The sequence below is a fragment of the Trachypithecus francoisi genome, unplaced genomic scaffold (assembly GCF_009764315.1).
Source record: "Trachypithecus francoisi isolate TF-2019V2 unplaced genomic scaffold, Tfra_2.0 Lachesis_group3, whole genome shotgun sequence".
Taxonomy (NCBI): Eukaryota; Metazoa; Chordata; class Mammalia; order Primates; family Cercopithecidae; genus Trachypithecus; species Trachypithecus francoisi.
Window position 1 is genome coordinate 150063694 of NW_022681468.1, and position 16942 is coordinate 150080635.

A 16942-nucleotide genomic window follows, 5' to 3' on the forward strand; every position below is an offset into this window, starting at 1 on the left:
GGGACAGAGAAGTTGGGGCTGAATGCCAGGAGCAGTGTCTGAGGGACAGAGACCCATTGTCTGAGTGCTCTGGGTTTCCCAGCTCAGAGATGACGGGGGCCACTGTGGCATCTTGGGCCTCTGGGTGGCCCTGGGCCCTGGATAACCTCATGCCATTGGCATGTGAACAGCCTGTGGGAGTCAGCTCCTCTGTGGGGAATGCAGGGAGGGCTGGGGTTAGAACCCAGGCCTGGGGAACCACCGAGAGGACCCAGTACCCAGGTCCTGCCCAGCACTGCTCATGTGGCCTGAGGGTCTTCGTTCTGCAGGAAAAGCGGGTGGTTAGCAGGAACTGGGCAACGGGCACATGTGGACCCGGAGTGACCAACGAGATGCTTGAAGATGAGGATGCTGAGGACCACGGGGGTACTTTCTGCTTAGGGGAGCTGGTGGAGCTGGCTGTGACCATGGAGAACAAAGCAGAGGTGAGCAGGGTGGGTGGGGAGTGCAGGCATCGGCGGGCAGCCTCTTCTTCCCTGACTCTGCTGCACTGCCCATCTTCATCCTCCCAGGCCAAACGGATTGTAAGTGAAAAGCCCATCAGAGCAAGGAACCAAGGCACAGAGGGGTCACCTGGAGGGCGTGTGACCCGGAGCCCCCCCATGCAGGTGGCCATCACCTTGGATTCTGCACGGAAGGTGCGTCTTCAAGAGGGGATGGGGACATGGATCTGAAGGTCCTCACTTAGGGGAGACAGAGAAGCTGAGTCAGATATGTCCCTCATCTGCAGGGACGTGATTGAGGGAGCACCTGCAGGAGTTCCTGCTCCTCCTTCCTTTCTGCGGCCAGTCTCTACTTTGGGTGGGCCTTGAAGTGGGAGACAGTTTAAGCCAGAGATGTGATCCAGCCCCCTCCTCTATCTAGCCCTGCTGGTGGCACGGGAGTGGAGGAGGGGCCGGAGGGTGGAGTTGACTGGCCAAGTGCCAGGTGTGACCTCTAGGTGGCAGCAGCCCCTAGTCCTTGCCCTTGCTCACAGCCTCCAGAGCCCCTCCCACTCCGGCTCATCTACATATCCCTGCAACAACCCTGTGGGTTGGTGCTATGGAGATCCCCATTTTACAGATGAGGAAATGAGACACAGAGAGGTTAAATTACTTGCCTAAAACACACAACTAACAAGTGGATGGAAGCCATTTCCATGGGAGAGCTGGAACACATCTAATTTTTAGCTGGAGATGTGGAAACCTTGAGAGAGGCAGCACCTGAGTCTCCAGACCCCACCCCAAGCCTCTTCCTGCTTCTCCCTTTCGCTGAGTGTCTTCTCCCTGCAGGGTGCTTGGGAGCCCCGGAGCCGGCCGGTGGGGGAGCCCCCGGAGGCGGGCTGGGACTACGCCCAGTGGAAGCAGGAGCGGGAGCAGATCGACCTAGCCCGCCTCGCCCGGCACAGAGACGCACAGGGTGACTGGCGCCGCCCGTGGGACCTGGACAAGGCCAAGCCCACGTGGGTGGCTGGGTTGGGCAGCTTGCTGGGCTGGTGATCCTGTGGTGTGGGGTGGAGCTGGCTGCGGGCACTGCTGGGAGGGCTGCAGGGACTCTCCTCCGGGTGGAGAGGACCTTGCTGGGCTCTCTGGTCGGGCCCAGAGTTCAAGGCTCTGTGTGCACACTGGGTGTCCCATCTTTCTTGGGCCACCATCTCCCTGCTGCCTTCAATTCTGGGCCTGGGCTTGGGGGAGAGGGGTGTCAGGGTGGGGCCCACAGCAGCTTCTGTGCACCAGCAACCTGACTCCATCTGTCGACACAGGCTACAGGACTGCAGCCAGCTGACCGGAGAAGGCCCAGCCAGGGCAGGCAGCAGAAGGGGTGAGCTCACACCTACCTCATCCCTCCCCTCCTTGGCTTTGTTTATCTTTCACCCCCTTGTCCTCTCTTTCCTCTGTCTCTTAGTTTCTTACTTATTTTCAGAGCTGAAAGGAAGCATTGGAGAACATCTTCCTTCCTCTCCCTCACTATCAGAGGAGGGCACCAAGATCTCCCATCCTCCCCTCTGAGCCCACAGCCCTTGTCCAGGTTCTGACCAGGAGGCCCCAGAAGGAGGCTCAGTGGAAGCCTGCCCAGGGGTCTCTTCGAGGCGCTGGTCCCTAATGGGTGAAAGTCCTGGTGGTCCTTCCCCAGACACACTGTAGAAACAACTGTGGATTTCTGGTCCCCTTGTTTTGTATATAAAGAAGCTGTGGCCTGAGAGTTGGGGCCAGACACCTAGCCACAGAGTGGCAAAGCTAGCACAGGACCCGACTCTCCTGACCCCCAGGCAAGGGCGCTTTTGGGGAGGCAAAACCCATGACTGGCCCCGAGGACTGACAGCTTCCTGAGGAAGGACCAGTGTTCCTGTTTTGGATCCTTTGTCACCCCTTTTCCCCACTTTTTTGTCCCTGTCAGGTCCCAGGAGCCACCGGAAACTACAGCCCCCACCATTGCTCCCTGATGGAAAAGGTGAGTTGGGGAGGAGGAGGGGCCGGGTCTCAAGATGCAGCTGGCTGCTATGGGCCTCTTCTCTCCTTGGCTTGTGAACCATCTCTTGCAGGTCGGGGCAGGCAAGCCAGCAGACCCTCTGTGGCACCAGCCACAGGCAGCAAAGCCTGGGGCAAGGAGAGGCTGACTGGCAGGGCCCGCAGGTAACAGGTGGCAGGGACAAAATCAAAACGGGCATCTGGCTGTCCCAATTTCCTGGACCAGTACAGGCCCAGGTGCCAGCTCCATCCCTGGGGCCCCTGCCTCCTGGCTGACTGCTGCCTGGCGAGAGGTTAATGAGATGCTGGGAGAGGCCATTAGCAGAGGCTGCAGCGAGAGCCTGGTGCCTGGGGAGGCTGGTGGTAATTACAGCAGCTCCCTTCCCCTGGGAAGTGAGGTATGCCTTTCCCAGGCATTGCAGGCAGAGACACGCCTGGAGTCCCCACAGAACTCAAGGTGCTGCAAGCTTGGCCATAAACAGCAGCTGGGGACCCAGGATAGGCCCAGAGTGCATGGCATTCAGAGGAAATAGTTGGATTTAGGGAACAAGGTCAGGCTTGGGAGGGAGAAGCATCCTGGAGCTACATTCTGGCTCTGATCCCAGTCTGAGACCCTTGGGCTTTGGCTTCTCCCAGGGATTTCTTTGGCAAGGAGATGGAGGCCCAGAGGAGGTGGAGGCCCCTCCTCTCTGGTCCTGCCATGGCTGCTCCTCTCTGCTGAGAGCTGTGGGGCTCTAGGGAGAGTCTGGATCACCCCTGGGATTTCTCCACTGCTCAATGTGAGGCCTAAACCGTGAGGTCCCAGCTCAGCCTTCCTCGCTGGCTCTCAACTCCACCCCACCCCTATATTCAGGCAGGGGGACATGGCTCTGGAGTGAAGTGGGGTGGGGCGTGCCATGAGCTGTGTTTCTACAGGTGGGATATGAAGGAAGACAAGGAGGAGCTGGAGAGTCAGGAGGTAGGTACTTGGGTATAGGATGGGGCAGGCTGGGGACGCGAGCTGTGGATTCATCAGCCACTGGGGCTGTTCTCTTGTTTCAGGGAAGCCAAAGCACCAGAGAGACTCCCAGTGAGGAGGAGCAAGCACAGAAGCAGAGCAGGATGGAGCAGGGCCAACTGGGGAGCGCCCCTGCAGCCAGCCCAGCCCTGGCATCGCCAGAGGGGCCAAAGCGGGAGTCAGTGGCTTCCACAGCCAGCTCAGTCCCCTGCTCTCCACAGGAGCCTGACTTGGCTCCTCTTGACCTCTCTGTAGGAGGGGCTGGCATCCCTGGGCCTAGGGAGAGCACGTGTGTGCTCAGTCTGAGGCCTGGGGCCCAGGAGAGCCTTGTATCTTGGCCAGAGGGCTCTGAGCAGCAGCCCCTGGGGTGGAACGATCACCATACTGAGCTGGAAGTCCAGACTTGCCCTGAGCCACAGAGAGGAGCAGGGCTCCCAGAGCCCAGAGAAGACAGGTCTGGCAAGGCTGGGGCCCAGCAAGGCCCGGCCCTGAGAAGCCGGCCCCCCAGAGGAGGCAGCCAAGGGCCAAGAGGCACAGCAGGTATGAGGCGCAGGACAGGGCGCCCTGGCCCTGCAGGAAGATGCTGAACACAGCTCCTGGGAGCTGCGGAGCCCTGGGGGAGAGGAAGAGGGAAGCACTCCGTTAAGGGCCCTCCGCATGGCGGCCATGTGATTGCTGGCGGCTTGCGCCATTGTCACTGAGCAGTGTGGCAAAGTCTCCAGCACGGCGACCATGTGAGGGCAAGGAGTGGCCTCCCTGCACCTCACATGCTCATCCCCATGCACATGTGGGTTTTCACACACGGGCACAGCCCCTGGTGTATTCCCCTGGCATCTGAGGCTGGTGCACCCTGACCTGGGCCTACCGCTGCCCAGGCCACAAGCCCTCTCCACTATGACGAGAGAACAAGGCTTGGTGGCACCCAGCACCTGGCTCCCCTGGCTCCCTGTCGTCACCCCAGGGCCTGGCCTCCCTCTCCAGCTGCAGGCTTTCACCTCTTGCCCGGGCTGGATTCCCCCAGTCCCAGATTCCCAGGATGCCCAACCAGGGGAATCCCAGTAGCCACGTGCTAGTCTCCTGCCTCTCCTGAGTGGTGGCTGAGGCCTGGAGGAGGGGAGGCCACACAGCTGGCAGGGTCTGGCCTGGGCAAAAAGAGTAGAGCTCACGTATTCTCAGTGAAAAGGAGGATCTCTGGAAAATCCTCTCTGAAATGGGGTGGGATGGGGAGGGACAACCTCCTCTCCCACTGCAGGATGGGAGAAATTACTCCCAGGCCCCCACACCCAGGTCAGACGTCACGTGCACTCTGAATGGAGGCAAGGGCCTGGCCCTGCAGCTCAGGGTCATTTCCTGCCCTTTCCACTTCCTCTTTCCCCACCACCCTGCACTAGCACCAGGACCAGGCCAAGGCAAGAATCAGACAGGGACTCCACAGACAGAGAAACAACTTCCAGCTAGTATGACATCAGGACGTGTCTTTCCTACAAAGCCTCCATCCCCACCCCTCCCCTGAGGCCCACGTCTGCTGAATTATCCGGACTCCGCACAAGCTGTGGCTTCCTCTCAGTTCAACAAACATTTCCTGAGCACCCACTACCAGTAATCCAGCCGGTAGGCGACGGAGACTGCCAGCAGGAGGGAGGGAAGAAAGCCAGTCATCCGGCAGATCTGGGCTGTTCTGGGCGGGAGCTGTTCTGGGCCATAGGTGCCCTACAGGGCTGGGGGCAGGATGGCAGTAGGAGCTCCAAGGGACCCTCCCACCTCTGCTTGGCACAAGCAGGTGCCCTTCTTTCTTGTTATGTGTGCCTTCTGCTCCTGAGCCCTGGTGTGGACCTCACCAGGTCCCCTTTGCTCCTCCTCTCTGGTCCTGCCATGACTGCTGTTCTCTGCTGAAGGCTGTGGGGCTCTAGGGAGAGTCTGGACCACCCTGGGATTTCTCCACTGCCCAATGTGAGGACTAAACTGTGGGGTCCCAGCTCAGCCTTCCTCACTAGCTCTCAACTCTACCTCACCCCTCTATTCAGGAAGGTGAGGGGTGTCTCTTTAGCAGACCAGACTGTTTTGAGAAGTGTCTCTCATATTTTAACTGAAGAGTCATGCAGATTCTGATGGTCTGGGGAGGGTCTGAGAGTTTGTCTTTTTTTTTTTTTTAAGTTAGGGTCTTGCTGTATCACCTACGCCAGAGTGCAGTGGTGCAATCAGGGCTCACTGCAGCCTCGAACCCTGCAGGCTCAGGCGATCTTCTCACCTCAGCCTCCTGAGTAGCTGGGACTACAGGCGTGCCACAATGCCTGGCTAATTTTTGTATTTTTTGTAGAGGCAGGGTTTCACCATGTTGCCCAGGCTGGTCTCCAACTCCTCGGCTCTAGCGATCTGCTCGCCTTGGCCTCCTAAACTGCTGGGATTACAGGCCAAGAATTCATATTTCTAAGAGGCTTCAGGTGAAGCCCATGCTGGCTCCTGGACCATGCTTTTGAGTAGAATATATGTGTAGACCATATGCTTTTGACTAGAATATATGAAGGGCTGGGAGTGAAGACAGACTCTAGACTCTAAAGGTTGGTGGCTGGCTATGTAGGGGATGGGAGAGTGCTACCCCTGTCAGGTGGTGGGGGCTTCCTGGCTTCAGAGTTGGGTGGGAGACTTGGGGAAGATGCTTTGGAAGGCAGTGAGTGGGTGCTGTCAACTTCTGGTAGTGCAGTGGGAGAGCTGGTCAGGGATGGGATGGGATGGAGTGAAGGGGGCAGAGGCATTTGGTATGGGGTTACTCAGAGGAATTTTGGAAAGGCTTGGAAACATTCCTATATACGTGAGACACACCTATGCCAAGGCGAAGACTCCAAGCTCAAGTTTTTCTCTTGCCTTCTGGTCACAAGAACATGGCTTTGGAGTGTGACACTGGCCTAGGAATCCATGACTCCCAAAGGATGGGGCCAGGGGTAGAGGAGGTTCAGACAAAGACCTTGGATTTTGGAGACATCAGGCAGATGTCTCCAAAAACGATTGTGATCAAGAATCTGAATTATAAGATTCACAATCTGCTCCCCAACCCAGTGCTGCCAAGTGTACAGCTGCACCTCCACGAAGGGGCATACGCCAGGCTTGTCTGACCCTGGGATGAGGACGTAGGAAGCAGGCAGAGCTCCGGTTCAGTCCTCACAATGGGACTGAAGCAGGAGAGAAGGCTGGGCAGAAGGGCTGTGGGGAAGTAGGGCTTGTCTCCGTGGAGTGACATCCAGAAGGACGTCAGGAGGAGGGATGTCACAGGAGTTATAGGCATTGGAGGGAACAGAGACTGGCACAGGACCTCTTCATTGCAGGAAGATGGTAATGCAGGCAGGTAACATTGAGCTCTTCTCAAAAAAGGAGAGCTCTTCTTCAAGATAAGGGAAGTGGTAGTTATGGTGGTAACCAACCCCCAGCTATCTGTCCAGATGGTTGCCACCCCTCCTGCTCTAGGATGGAAGCAGCCATGGAGTGGGAGGGAGGCGCAATAAGACACCCCTCCACAGACCTTGTCATCATGGGAAGCTGGTTCTACCTCTTCCTGGCTCCTTTGTTTAAAGGCCTGGCTGGGAGCCTTCGTTTTGGGTGCCTTTCTCTTCTCCAACGAACAGACAAGACTACTCTTCAAAGGTGGCGAAAACACAGCTGCCAGGAACCCAGGCATAGGGCTGGGGGCCCGGAAAAAGGAGGGCACACAGGAGGAGGGGAGGAGCCAGTAGGGAGATGCTGGCTTTACCTAAGGTCTCGAAACAAGCAGGGCAGAATAGGCAGAGGCCTCTCCATCCCAGGCCCATTCTTGACAGATGGCGGGAGGGAAATGCAATAGACCAGCCTGCAAGAAAGACATGTGTTTTGATGACAGGCAGCGTGGCCTGGTGGAACAAGCACAGGCCTTGGAAGCTGATGGACTGAATCAGAACCCTAGGTCTGCCATCTGTCAGCCGGGTGACCTGGGTCAATTTTAGCCTCTAAAAGCCTCAGTCTCCTTATCTGCAAAATGAGGCTTGTGATACCTACATTGAAGGGTTGCTGAGAAAATTAAAGATAAGAGTATCCAAAACAGTCTACGGCCATACCACCCTGAATGCGCCCGATCTCGTAAGCTAAGCAGGGTCGGGCCTGGTTAGTACTTGGATGGGAAGAGTATGGAAAATACACCTGCCTGCAGTTGGAGTTGGATTCTCTCTTAACAGTAGCCTGGCACACAGAAGGCACTCAGTGAATATTTGTTGAATAAATGAAGTAGCGATTTGGTGTGATCTCTGTGTTCTTTGTTTTCTACCTTTTCTTTACGTTCTCTTCTAGCCTCATCTTTGCTGGGGGTGGGGGTGGGGGGCGGTCAATGCACTTTCAGGGAAACAAGGAATGGTCTGTAAAGTTTATCCGGCCCACCAGGCGAGCTTCCTTCAGTCCCATGGGGGGGTCCAGTGGAGTCGCAGCCTCGAACAGTGCCCCTGCTTTACCAATGAGTGTTCTTTGACCTCCCTCACTGGCTCCATCACACTTACCCCCCTTCACCCTGCACGCTGTGCTGCGCTGGAGGCTCACAGGGGTTCCTCCTCTCTTCTGTCTACCTCAGTAGCAACCTCACACACTCACGCCACCGTTTCTTGCTTATTTTCCCCAGAAACAAACCCCCTTGAGGAGTTTGCTCTGTGTGTCCCAGAGTTGTTTTGTCACCCAAAGGAGCAGCATGACTAGAGTTTGCTATGGTCAAGGGACAAGAACTGGGGATCCTTGGAAGCAGGAGAGCCTAGCTATCCAACAAGGCACAAGTTCGGAATGTTGGACCACCAGTCACCTCCAGCCCCAACCCTGTCAGGGACAAGAACAACAGGAAAAGATCGCGCTAACCCCCCAAAAGAACAAGGAACTGTCAAAAATCCTAATACAGCTGTATTTTCTTATTTTAGGGACTAAATCAAGGGGAGGGGCCGAGGGAATAGGAGAACTAAAGACACCACGTCACTTTTGTTGCAAGTCACTTATCCATGTCCACACACCCCACACACATCTCTTTCTGAGCAAGGGTTATCGGCTCATGAGGAAGGGCTGACAGCAGTTGACTACAACCCCACCAAAAGGGGAGAACTCAAGGCTGGGAGAGGGAATGAAAGCAGCCAGCAGAAAGCATGGACTGCAGCTGCTTTCTCTCAAGTCTGCTGGGCCTTACGTCACAGCTGCTCATTAAGCACCCACTTGACGCCGGGGAAGTGAAATAGCACAGACCTGGCACCAGAGAGAACAAATGTGGCACCCAGTGCTCCTTTTAAGGACTGGCTCAAGAAGCAGCAGACCTCAGGGCAGGAGGTGAGGCAAACACAGCAGTACCTTCGCGGGAGAGGGACGGGACTCGCTCAGGGCTGCCTTTTTAACAAGCTCTCCAGGGCAAGTTCTGCGGCAACTGTCAAAAATAATGGACAATGCAGCCTTTTTCCCTTTTCTTACAAGCACTAGGGACACTGTTTCCTCTTCCCCCAGCAGGGCAGCTGGCTTTCACCAAGAGAAAGGGTCAAAAGGCACCTCGATGACCATCTGTCAAAACAGAAATACCCTACCCCTAAGTTACAGCATCAGAGGAAAAGGCTGGGCCAGTGGTTCCGACTTCAGTGTGTATCAGCATCACCTGGAAGGCTGGTTAAAACAGAATGCTGGGCTTCGCTTTCCGAATTTCTTCTTCAGTTGGTCTGGGATGTGGCCTAAGCTGTCATTATTCTAACACATTCCTGGGTGACGCTGATGCTGCTAGTCTGGGCACACTGGTGTAATGTTTACCACCTACCCCCTTCATATTTCTTTCTGTGCAGCATCCTATTGCCCAAGGGACAGACATCCCCTTGAAAATATATTACTTCATGTATACACATTGTACTTTTATTCCCAAGATCTCAAAGCCCTTTCAGATCTATAACCTCCATTTGCTCTCAGGAATTCCCATTTATTTAGCAGAAAAGAGAGAGGTCAAAGGCCTTAACTAACGCCATTGTTGAGTCCCCAGGCTTCCCATCTTCCAGTTCAGGGGTCCCTCCCAAGAACACACAGTCTCCCTGCCCAGGGCCTTGTGATGCTGTGAGCTGTCTACACCTCTAAGCCTGGCTGCCGTGACTCTACACCACCCAGGCTACCAGCAGGGAGCTGAGGGAGCAGGTGGGCCTCCAGGACACCAGTGTGGGGAGACCTCAGCTAACGACTCTGAACACTGAGGTAGCAGAGAAAGGTGTATGTATTTCAAAGGAAATCCTTGGTAATCAATGCAATTGCTTTTTTTTTTGGGACAAGTTGGTTTTTGGAGTTTTGAGGTTCACTTAGAACACTGTAGACACCAAATAAAGATCTAAACTAAACTAAAATTCTTGAATTAAAGGTAATGGTTCGTGGAAAACATCCCTGCGGATATTAGCTAAAATCTTACTGCCATTTAACTGATCAGCTATTGCAAAAACAGAATACTGAAGAAAACAGGGTAGTTTGACAAGGGGAGACTTGCGGGCATGACTGTAAACTCCTTGCGGATAATTTTCTGGTCCTTTAGTGGTAGCTTAACAAATGTTTATAGAATTGAATGGGGCACAGGATCCAGTGAGGAGCGGTGACCAGGTGGCTCCCACGCAGGGTGTTTCTGCACTTAGGGTGGAAAGCCTGGTAGAGTCTAGGTGAGTGGGAAAGAGAAGTTTGTTTGTTTGCTTTTTCAATTAGCTACTGGAGGGGACAAAAAGCATAACACAGGCTTTCTGGCAGCAGAAAACCACAGGCTATGTCAGCAAGTAAAACAGAGGTAACCAAAAAACTGTCGACAGAGCAGGCATGTTTATAGCTTAACATTAGGCTGCAGGGCTGGCACCCAGGAGACAACGAACAGGCCACATATCCTACGGCATGTCCATTAAGCACCAAATGGAATACCACCGCGGACTTCCGGCACCCGGAAAGAACAGGAAAGCCAAGGCTGAGTCCTTCGACTTGGAAATAAAAAAACTGAGGCCAGAGAGATCAGTGCAGCTACAATTTGCAGGGGTTTTCTTTAGCAACCCACCTTCTTGAACCAGATTACGGGCTGTGGATACGGGCATGCAAGCAGATTACGACAGGGACACCCCAGTGATACTAAGGTTGATTCCATCAGCACCCAGCACCCACTGGGTGCTGATCAACCCAGAGATCAACAAATTCTGAGTACCCACTGCCAGGCACTAAGTGAGTTTTGGTCATGAGAAACAGGCAAAGCCACTGCAGTTTCTCCTTCCACTGAGGGAGATGGAAAACAAAAAGTACAGCTGTGGCCCTTTTGTTACTGAATTGCAATTCCAGAAATACCTCCATTCTCTGTAGACAGGAAAGAGAGGACAACTATTACCCCTTTTAAATAGCTGTGGTAGCCCTAAAGCTTGTGACCTGACCTTTCAGCTCTCCTTAAAGAAACATGTAGAAACAAGTAGATGCTATGCATTCAGCATTTCAAGACAGGATATAAATACTCCACGAAAGAACACGCTATCTCAGAATTCCCCAGTGAAAACTGAAAAACAAGGTAGACAGAAAAGCTTCCAAAACATGGTCTCATACCATGTGGAAATCTAGGGCTGTCAGGAACAGAAATATTTCTTATGCTTAAAACCTCAGAGAAACACTTCACCGTACCTTAACATTAATGGGGAAAGTGAAGATACCCTCACAAACTCAGCCTAATGAATTCCTTCCCTGATCTTCCACCCCTAAAACCTTCACTTTCAAAACAGGTTTATCTCTCTTCAAGTTCAGGCTGTCAGGGAATAAATGAATGCACACCGTAACTTCCAATATAAGCAAACACCTAGAAATGGTCCTGGTAGTCCCGGTGCAAAGCCATGGAAGGAAAGTAACCCCGTTTGCACAGATCTCTCCTTCCCGGCTTAAAACTTGATGGACAATTGTGCAGCCGATTTCTAACCCTTGGAAATAAAGCTATTCAGACCACTGCTCCTCGGCCAACCAGGCTGTCTCGTCCGCTAGCAGGCTCCCACTGTACATATTGCTGTATGTGCCCAACATGTGAAGCCACCGTGGGCAGCTGTAGAAGCCACATGTCACTGTCTGCAAAAAGGAGGGGCCGACCAAAAGAGCCTTGGAAACTCTTTCACTCCCCTTCTGCTCTGCCTTACCAAGCCCTCTCTCAGAAAGTCATTGTGTAGGCTGAAGAGGGAAATAGAAGAAGGGCGGGCTTTTTCCATGCCTCCCCGCAGACTACAAGGTAATGTAAAAGAACAGTAGCTACCCCCCAACAGCTCTGCTGAAGTGCAGGCCTCAGGGAGCCCCACCGACACTGGCTTCTCACTCCGGATTTGTACCGGGCAGCATTGTCTAATAATGAGCTGAGCTCAATCGCTTACCGTGTATTTTGCAGCATAACCAATCCCTTATATTTGTGCTTTTCACCCACATCTTTTTTATTTGCTTGAAGGGAAGAAAAAAGCCTCACCTTTGAAGCAACCTCCACCTCTCAGCCATTTGGCTCTCTTACCTCCTCCACGGCAGACAAAGCTCTGACCATGCACCACAGAGGCACACTTGCCTTTCAGGTGTTAGCACTTCTTGAGTTATCTAGAGGCCAATGGTTGAAAGGTGAGGACAGTGATGCTATCAGGCAGCTTATCCTCACCTCAGTGCTTAGCCAGCTAAATGTTTGCAGTAAATCTTAATATTCATGCTTACCGGGCCCTTAGCTTTGTCAGCGAGGCATCCACTCCTGTAAAGCGGAACTTTTTCTCAGCCTGTTTAAGGTTGGCAAAAGGTGGCTGAGCTAGAGATCACTGTTCTTCCCACCCCAGGATTGCTTCCCAACTAAGATGGATTCTGCCATCCTTCACTAATCAATGCATTCCAGCCATCAGGCACCGAGAACAGCAGGGCAATTGTTTCTTCCTCCTCAACCTATTCATCACCATCCATCCATCACATCTCAGACCAGTTACTCTTCCACCTCCACTCCGTCCTCTTGAAGCACAGTAAGAGAAATGATCAACTTACACAGGCTTAGGCAGAGTTCTTAGGATGTATTTTTGTTCACCTGAAAAATAAAACTTTTAAAAAATATACAGGACTTTTTGAGTACAGGTATATCTTAAATGGCTGAATTATAAATAATGTCTCTGGTCGTGTTCACAGCTAGGGCTGGAGCAAATGTCCCAATTCCAGTGAAGGCTTTGGAGAGTCAGGAGGCCAGCAGCTGGAACTATGAGTGGCCTCTCTGGACTCTCTGATCCATCCCAAAGAGGATTTAAACAGTCAAGAAAGCAGGGATCAGGAAGAGGACAGGGAAGTGGATTCCCAGATGTTCTACAAGTTCAAAGGAGTCTTGGAATAAAGATCAATTTACAAATTATTAAAATATAGGACTAAAAATTCACACAGTAAATATAAATTACAGGCTATTATTGAAGTTATAAAGTGGCATTTTATGTTTCTTCCCCGTCTCACACCAAAAATGTAAAGGCCTCACAGGCTTCCCAATGACTGAAGTCCTAGTCAGCTGCTAGGAAATCTGCTATAGCCAAGAGACCCTGGAGGTGTTACCAGCCTGCTGGTAGGCTGTGACAGCTCAGTTGCTATTATCGTGCCCACAACAGGACATGGCTTAAAGCAAGGCTGTTGTCCTGTAAACTTGGATCAGAGCTAACCAGAGTATAGGCCAGAAAACTGGAGAGACAAACTGTTTCAGGACTCAGGTGGGTAAGTTGTCTTTTTTTTTAAAAAAATAGTGCCTCATTTCCCAAAAAGGAAACACTAAGGGGTTTGATATCTCATCACTACCCACACTCAATTGCCTAAAAGCAAGTGGCAGAAGGAAATGGAATCCAAATTGACGAAGTCTAGTTCTTGCTACCCCAGAGCTACACACATGTCCACATATTTCTCTTGATGTTTCTCATCTCCTTTATACAATTACAGACTGCATTTAAGTAGGGCTTATCAGGAAAGGTAAAGACAGCCAATTCAACCTTCCCTTGGCTAGTCTATTAGCTGGCTCTCAAAGCACAATCCTGAGTGTGAAGCCCACCTTCCAGCCTTTCTGATTCTGTAGCATTACTCAAAACCAGAGGATGTGTGTGTGATCAAAGCTCTGGGGTCACAACAGATTTCATCCCAAATCGCAGGGCTTTGTCACTACAGGCTCAGGAAAGGGGGGGGGGGGGGGCAAAAGTGATTGCCGGAACAAGACAACATTTTGAGGAGCAGGAAAAAAAAAAGATAAAAACACTTGCCAGTCACTCTACTTACAAAAGCTTGCTCTTCCTAAAAGAATTCTGTGAGGGGAAGGCCAGGATTGAAGCACAGCAGCATTGCTCTTTCCCTTCCTTCCTCCCTGGCCCATATCCAGATACTGAGGGCTGCAACAAGCCTCTTTGGTGGGGGCACTATGATGGAAAGGGGATGAGTACATTCCCCACCCTCCCTAAATTGCTTCTACTTCTCCTAAGGCTTTCCACAGCCATGTCAACAGTCTAAGAATGATTATACTCTTTTGTGAAAGAACGTCATAAACTTATATTTCAGAAATAGAGGAACAGGAGAAAGTGAGTGATTTAAGAAGCCGTGTTTGTGCCCTTCCGGCCAGGTGTACTTTGGGGGACAGCAAATAGCCCTTGCTTGACCCCTTCAGTCAGTAGCTACCCAGGGTGTGGGAGGATATACATAGAATTCTATGTGATTATAGCTTCTAGTGCATATGTCAACAACTATATACAGGGATCTAGAAATTTAATGCATCTCTGGCCACTGCAACTAGGTTGACGTACCTGAGCTCCACTACTTTTGGTGCCCTCCTCCTTTCGAGAGCTTCAGCTTACTTAAAAAGAGCCCCTACAGCTCCATCCTTCCCCTGAGTCTTGGGGGAAAGCCCCAGTCATCCCTGCATGTAGGATACACCAGAGCGAGCAGCGCAGAAGGGTTTGGTGCCGGGATCTCCCCACCCCTCCCCCCATCCCCCTACGGCTCAGGGCCCTGGTGCAGCACGCTCCTGGGCAGCAAATCCCCAGCCCCCTGGCGAATCGTGGTCCCTTGGCTGAAGATCTGGCTGCGGGCCTCCCGCTCCGGGGCCAGCCGGCGATGGTGGGAGTGTGGGGGGTGTTCACTCCCGTGGGGGTCACTCCCGCGGGCTCTCCACCCCATGCTGCTGCGAAGTCCTGCCTCTGGGCTTGGGGAGGATGGTTCCCGGCTGCCCCCTGCGCGGAGGGCTTCAACGACTCCCGGGCGCCGCCACCGCTTCCTCCTCGTCCTCGTCCGGCCCCCGAGGCCGCTCGAGCGGCCCGGCCAGGGAGCTGTCCGCAGGGGGCTCCGGAGGCGCCGGCCGCGCCGCCTGCAGTGGGGGAGCGTCGCGCGGCGCCTCGCGGCGGGACGACCCGGTGGTGTTGGGCCCCGCCGCCGCCGCCCCCGCGCCCGAAGTCCCAGACGGGCCGGTGGCGTTGGAGCCGCCGGGGGGCGGGCCGGCGGCTCCCGCCGAGGTCCCGGCGCCCACCGGCTGCCAGATGAGGCTGTAGTAGACGGCGAGCACGATGGCGGCCAGCGACACGGAGAGCACGTAGGCGAACACGGTGGCGAGCCGGACCCACTTCTTGTTGGTCTTGGCCGCCATCTTCGCCTTCTTGTCCCCGGTGTAGGTGGCCGGCTTGCCCCGCTCGGCCGGGGCCGCGTCGCGCTCCTTCATGGGGGGGCCCCGGCCTTTGCCCCGGTGCTCCACGGCCCCGGCTGGAGGGGGCCTGGCGGCCTGCAAGGACTGGGCAGGGGGCGGCCCGGCGCCCTCGGTTCCCGGCGGCCCCGCGTTCCGCCGCCGCTCCTCACGCTGCCCGCCCGCAGCCCGCCACCGCGTCGCTGCAGCCGCCGCCGGGGCCTGGACCAGTCACCGCCGCCAGCGCCGCCGCCGCCGCCGGCCCGTCAGCTGCTTCCCCGCCGCCGCCACAGCCACAGCCGCCACAGCCGCCCGGCTCCGCGTCCCCATCCGCCGCCACGCCGCCGCGCGCTCCGCCGCCGCCTGCCCGGCCGCCGGCCGCCTGGTCTCCAGTGGCCGCGCGGACCGCGCGCTCGGCTCCAGCCCGGCTCCCCCGCCTCGCGCGCCGGCAACAGGGGGCGGGGAGAGCGCTGCTGGGGGCTGCCTCTTAAAAGGGCGACGCCGGGGTCCGGAAGTGCCGCGAGGGGAGGTGGCTGCTGCCGGGAGCCAAGAGCCCCGCCGGGAAGCCCCGTTAAGAGAGAGTTAAGGGAGGCTGGCTCTTAAACGGGCGACGTCGCCGCGGACCCTTGCGGGCTGGCGCGGCGTAGACTGGAGCTCCGGGCACTTCTTTAAAAGGGGGAACGGCGTTGTGTTAGGCGGAGTGCGGAGCTAGAAGGGGGCGGTCGGAGCGCGAGCTGTCAACTCTGGCGCCTCCCGGTTCCGCCCCGAGGCTCCGAAGTGACAGGTGGAATAGCAGTCCGGGCTTCGGACCCCAGGCCTCAGTTTATTCTCCGGGAGGGGACGGTAAGAGGGAGAGGGAGGATACCACGCTCTAGCTCCCAGCTCGCGCCCTGCTCCACGTACCCCCTGGGCGGGTCCCCCAGGCCCATTCACAGCTAAAGAACCTGGTTGACGCAAGGGTCGGCAGGCGGTCCTGGCACCTGGAGCGCCCACTGGGGCCGCAGCTGGTTGTGTTCCTTCTACCTGGTCCATGCTGGGCTTCGGAACTCTACTGAAGTCTTCCCAATTTCGTACCCCAGCCCGCCTCACCCCCCAACCCTGAGCCTCCGGGACAGAGCCACGGGACTGAGTTCTCCAGACTTGCCTAACACCTTAGTCCCGAAGTTGGCAGCAGGTCGCAGGTCCCGCTTTTTGGGTCTTCCAGTTCCTGGATTTGGCCTGGATTTGGACCCAAGGGGCTGCACTGAACCTTGAGGAGTTTAACTCTCAGGGGTCCTACTGCGTTTTCACTCTCAGATCCCCTCCAGACCCCAAGGCTTGGGTGGTTGTCTCATCCCCACTTTCCCATGTGAGGTTTGTCTTCTTTGGCTCCAGGCCAGGGGCCAGGCAATGGGCTCTGTGCCTGGTCTTGGGACCCCCTATTTACTAACAACCCTTCCTGCTCAGACTCTCCCTTGCGGCTTTACTTGTGTCCTCCCCCTCCTACCGCTCTCCTGCTCTCCCTGCCTTCTTTCCTCTCCGTTCCCTCTCTATAAGCCTTTCCAGAATTCTGGTTCCCTCCTCCTTGGATGCTACTTCCTGTGTTCCCAGAACTGGGCATGTGGACTGCCTGGGTGTCTGAATGAGTGAGGGAGACTTGCCTGGGCGTATGTTGGGGAAGAGGACTGTGGTTCTGATGGGGTTCTGTGGGTGAACCCTCTCTCAAGCCCCTGCAAATGTGAGCCTGACCTGGCTTCTACCCTGTAGGGCAGGATCCCCTCTACCCTTCTCACTTCCCCCCCTCCTCCAGGAATCTTTGGCTTCCCGAGGACC

The 16942-nt window shown here is 55.0% G+C and overlaps 2 protein-coding genes across 5 annotated transcripts in view; one reads left to right on the top strand and one right to left on the bottom strand.

Moving 5' to 3' along the window:
• The window catches only part of CCDC9B (coiled-coil domain containing 9B), a 37199-nt gene extending 29451 nt beyond the window's left edge, over nucleotides 1-7748 (top strand). For all 4 annotated transcript variants that reach the window (XM_033190586.1, XM_033190585.1, XM_033190588.1 and 1 more), the window contains 8 exons: nucleotides 309-464; nucleotides 552-677; nucleotides 1311-1480; nucleotides 1781-1839; nucleotides 2416-2469; nucleotides 2561-2651; nucleotides 3402-3444; nucleotides 3528-7748. In XM_033190586.1, coding sequence (XP_033046477.1) covers nucleotides 309-464; nucleotides 552-677; nucleotides 1311-1480; nucleotides 1781-1839; nucleotides 2416-2469; nucleotides 2561-2651; nucleotides 3402-3444; nucleotides 3528-4070 — 1242 coding nt within the window. In that variant the 3' untranslated portion in view covers nucleotides 4071-7748. The remainder of the gene's footprint in view (nucleotides 1-308; nucleotides 465-551; nucleotides 678-1310; nucleotides 1481-1780; nucleotides 1840-2415; nucleotides 2470-2560; nucleotides 2652-3401; nucleotides 3445-3527) is intronic.
• A 4750-nt stretch (nucleotides 7749-12498) lies between these two features.
• On the bottom strand, nucleotides 12499-15811 carry INAFM2 (InaF motif containing 2). The gene has a single exon (XM_033190590.1). The coding sequence runs from the start codon at nucleotides 15167-15169 to the stop codon at nucleotides 14702-14704; it is 468 nt and encodes a 155-aa protein (XP_033046481.1). The 5' UTR covers nucleotides 15170-15811; the 3' UTR covers nucleotides 12499-14701.
• Nucleotides 15812-16942: the final 1131 nt, after the last annotated feature.

Bases quoted from the DNA above. Each gene is read 5' to 3' on its own strand.
- INAFM2 (XM_033190590.1), bottom strand. From the start codon at position 15,169: ATGAAGGAGCGCGACGCGGCCCCGGCCGAGCGGGGCAAGCCGGCCACC.